We start from the raw sequence: 3,331 nt of genomic DNA on the forward strand, positions 1-3,331 counted from the left end.
AGGCCTCTGGAAAAGGCAGTCCCTCCTTTTCCAACATCTCCTGAGTAATGTTCGTTAGCGCCGTTACCTCTTGTGAGACACGACGTCCGTTGGTAGGATTCACCAAGCAAGAAAACACCGTATCTTTAGCAGGGGAATAAAATCCAAACTCAATGATGTCTTCCGTGGGGCCGTCTGGTCCAAACACAGGAGGTCCTGAAAACTCCAAGTCAAAGGTGAATAGGCGGAATGGTACAGAAAGATACCGCTCAAAGAGTAGCTGACGGAGAAGGCGTGTACAAAGACGCCCTTCCATCGCCATCAGCTTCGTCTCTGTAATTCCCCGACGCTCCATTTCTTCCTCAAAGTTTTGTTGAATAAATTGGCGTTGTACACTCAGCGGTGGGTGAATGCCTAATTGGAGTTGGGTGAAGACTTCCAGGTGAGTGAGGTTTTGCATCGTTTTCATGGGGTAGGCCCGCCAAAGAATTGAACGCCGCATTGCCGTGTTTTGAAGATGTTCCCCGCGCCCCCAAAACACACAAAAACACACAAATACGCCTATAAACTTGAGCCCCACTAAACAGTAAAAAATAAACAGACAAGCAAAAAAGAATTTTCTTAAAAATGGATTTTTGGAAATCAGACTGTGCGGAATTTCTAAAAATATGGAATTCTTTTCCGTTAAACAAGTCCTTTTAACACGCAACACCACACAAACAAATCACTGATAAATACTTCTGACTCATTCTTTTCGTGCCTTCTGCAACGGTGGTGCATCGCAGTCCGTTTCCCGCGGGTGCAATGCCTTCTTCTCCTCTCGCCGCCAATTCTCCCACTCCATAATAGCCTTTTCCGCCACCTCCTCAGCCCACTCCGGTATTGGCCTCGGTTTTAAGGCCGCGGTATCTGTACGCACTTCACCTGTTTTCCAGTTTAGAAATACTACACGTCCAGTTTCTTTGTCTAGTCCCTCAATAAAATCAGAGCCACCAAACACTGCGGGTGCGCATGGTGTTAAAAGTAACGCGCGTACATTTAAGTAAAGTGTCGTGTCATCATCTTCTTCATCCCCGTCTTCTGTGTTGACATCATGAATATTATTAATTTTATTATTGAACATAGCCGGTTTGGTATTTCTTACGCGACGGCGGCGATATTTCCGACATACCTCCTCCAATGTCGGAAATATACGACGTGGATCAACTTGGGCAGAGCATGTGGGTTCCATTGCAGTTAAAACCGAAGGCGACGACGCGCCGTCTGTAAGCGTATTGGCCACAAGAAATGGATAAGTGGGTTGCAACCCTCGATCTACTGCCATTTGCACAAATGGCCTCAAAAGTGTAACGCGACGGTGTGGGCTGACCAGCACCCACTCCCCCACTTGAGGATCTCGCATGGGGTCAAAGTTGGGCAAGTACCTCTCAAGCTCCTCCCGTCCAATCGGCTGATACATCAGCCACCAATCGGATGAAGGAAAAAATAAAAATAAAAATAAATAAAAAATCCAATCGGACACACAGCAAACTATAAAATATATAAACGGAGTAAATCCAAAAACAAATGTCCCCGGAAATAATTAATAATAATAATAATAATGCAGGAGGCAAAGTGATATGTCTCTAAATGTCCTTCACACCATGTGCAAGTTTCCAACAAAATACGCTTCCCCCACTCGCCTTTAGCTGCCACCCGTACCAAGAACAAAAAAAAAAAAAAAAAGAAAAGATAAATAGAAAAGAAGCAACCAAGCACTCTAGCTAACAAAGCAAATAAAAATTCCAAAAAAAAAAGAAAAAAAAGTAAAAAAGACAACAAACAAACAAACACAAACACACAAAAAGGAAAAAAAAAAAAAGGTTTTTTGAGACGTCATGCCAACCATATTGAAAACATTACCATATAGTCGCACGAGCACTCACACTTCAAGAGAACAATTTTCCTTTTCATGAATTTTTATTAGACACCTAAGATCTACATAATAAAAAAGGAAAACATCCTACCCCCTTTCGATTTCGCTGCCTTGTCCGTTTTCTTTTTCTTTTTTTCTTTTTTTTTTTTTTTTTGCTTCTTCGGTTTTTCGTTATATCCGGTTTCGGCTTTGTGTGTGTGTGTGTGTGTGTCTCAACCTGTCCGCCCATTCGACATGCCTATGACATGGAAACATGATACAAAATGTAGAGCAAATAAGCCGGAACAGTAAAGAGAGCAATTAGAATGACAATGTACATGATGACAGCAACTATTCTCTCTCGCGGAGTCATCATAGGTAGTCCACACTCAACGGCCAACTTGGAAAGAAGGGAACCACAGTAGCTCTTGGGCGGTATATGACGACAGGGAACATCATTGTAGGTTTTAGATAGATCTGGAGCGGGATCCTTCCTTGCATTACCCCTTGCATTTAACACAGAATGCGATGAGCTCATCGCCAAATTTATTCACACGGAAACAGGTCCGACTGTTCTTTTTTTTTTTTTTTTTTGCTCGTTAAGGGTTTAAAAGACTCAAAAAAAAAGGAAAAAAAAAAAGAACAAGAATCGGGAATAACCTTCTGGGCCGCTGGCTGGAACCTGAAATTATGTACAAAAACCAAACAAGATAAAGAAAAAAGGGGGTATCGAAGAGGTAGTCAATTGCCTCAGTGTTTTCCTCCGATAATATCCAAAAACATATATAAATATATATTATATACCGTTGACCGCTAGCGTGGCCTTTGCACTCAGTGAATGTACAAAATATTACCTCTTACGACGAGGCAGACTTTGAACTCCTCCAACCACAAGACCCCGCCGCGAGGTGGGAATCAAAAAGGAACTGAGTGAAAAAATACAATTAAACAATGGCGAACTATCAGGCAAATATCGGTTCCCCAATCCCAAAAAGACGTTATGTTCTTCCTCAAATTCACAACACAAAATAAAAACTAAAAAACGAATATATCCGTCTCATCAAGATACACGTATATATACATACATATATATTAATTAAAGCAGCGGGCTCTCCTAAATCTATTCTCTTCATAAGTTCCTAATAATAATAATAATAAAACACAATATACCTGTTCTTTGTTTCCTCCCTGTTGTTGTTGTTGTTGTTGTTGTTCAACTTCTTTTGTGCCTTTAATTCATTTAATTTCCAAAAATAGAAATAATAATAATAACAATAATAATAATTAAATAAATAAATAAATAAACCCTAGCATGCTCCAGAACATTCTTTTGAAGGGAAAAGGCGTGGAAGGAGTAATCCGGAGCGGAGGGTGTAGGCGTGCCAACCTTTATGACGGCTCATGCGATGTTCCTTCCCGTAAATATACGGAACGAAAATCCCAACCCAACCCATGCCA

The 3,331-nt window shown here is 40.9% G+C and overlaps 2 protein-coding genes across 2 annotated transcripts, besides 13 other annotated features; both read right to left on the reverse strand.

The window, feature by feature from the left end:
• On the reverse strand, positions 1-481 carry Tc00.1047053503877.19 (hypothetical protein, conserved; the record flags this gene model as incomplete). Its single annotated transcript, XM_797870.1, has 1 exon — positions 1-481. A coding segment is annotated over one exon (481 nt), but the record flags the coding sequence as incomplete, so codon positions are not given.
• Positions 1-3,331: a sequence feature (heterozygous, non-Esmeraldo-like haplotype).
• Tc00.1047053503877.10 (hypothetical protein, conserved) lies at positions 725-1,438 on the reverse strand (the record flags this gene model as incomplete). Its single annotated transcript, XM_797869.1, has 1 exon — positions 725-1,438. The coding sequence occupies one exon, from the start codon at positions 1,436-1,438 to the stop codon at positions 725-727; it is 714 nt and encodes a 237-aa protein (XP_802962.1).
• Positions 1,076-1,096: a sequence feature (AT_rich).
• Positions 1,461-1,481: a microsatellite.
• Positions 1,556-1,581: a sequence feature (AT_rich).
• Positions 1,688-1,725: a sequence feature (T-rich).
• Positions 1,766-1,840: a sequence feature (T-rich).
• Positions 2,013-2,048: a microsatellite.
• Positions 2,085-2,105: a microsatellite.
• Positions 2,655-2,676: a sequence feature (AT_rich).
• Positions 2,663-2,956: a mobile genetic element.
• Positions 3,063-3,087: a microsatellite.
• Positions 3,132-3,158: a microsatellite.
• Positions 3,159-3,178: a microsatellite.

Source organism: Trypanosoma cruzi, genomic scaffold (genome assembly GCF_000209065.1).
Source record: "Trypanosoma cruzi strain CL Brener 1047053517181 genomic scaffold, whole genome shotgun sequence".
In the NCBI taxonomy this organism is placed as follows: domain Eukaryota; phylum Euglenozoa; class Kinetoplastea; order Trypanosomatida; family Trypanosomatidae; genus Trypanosoma; species Trypanosoma cruzi.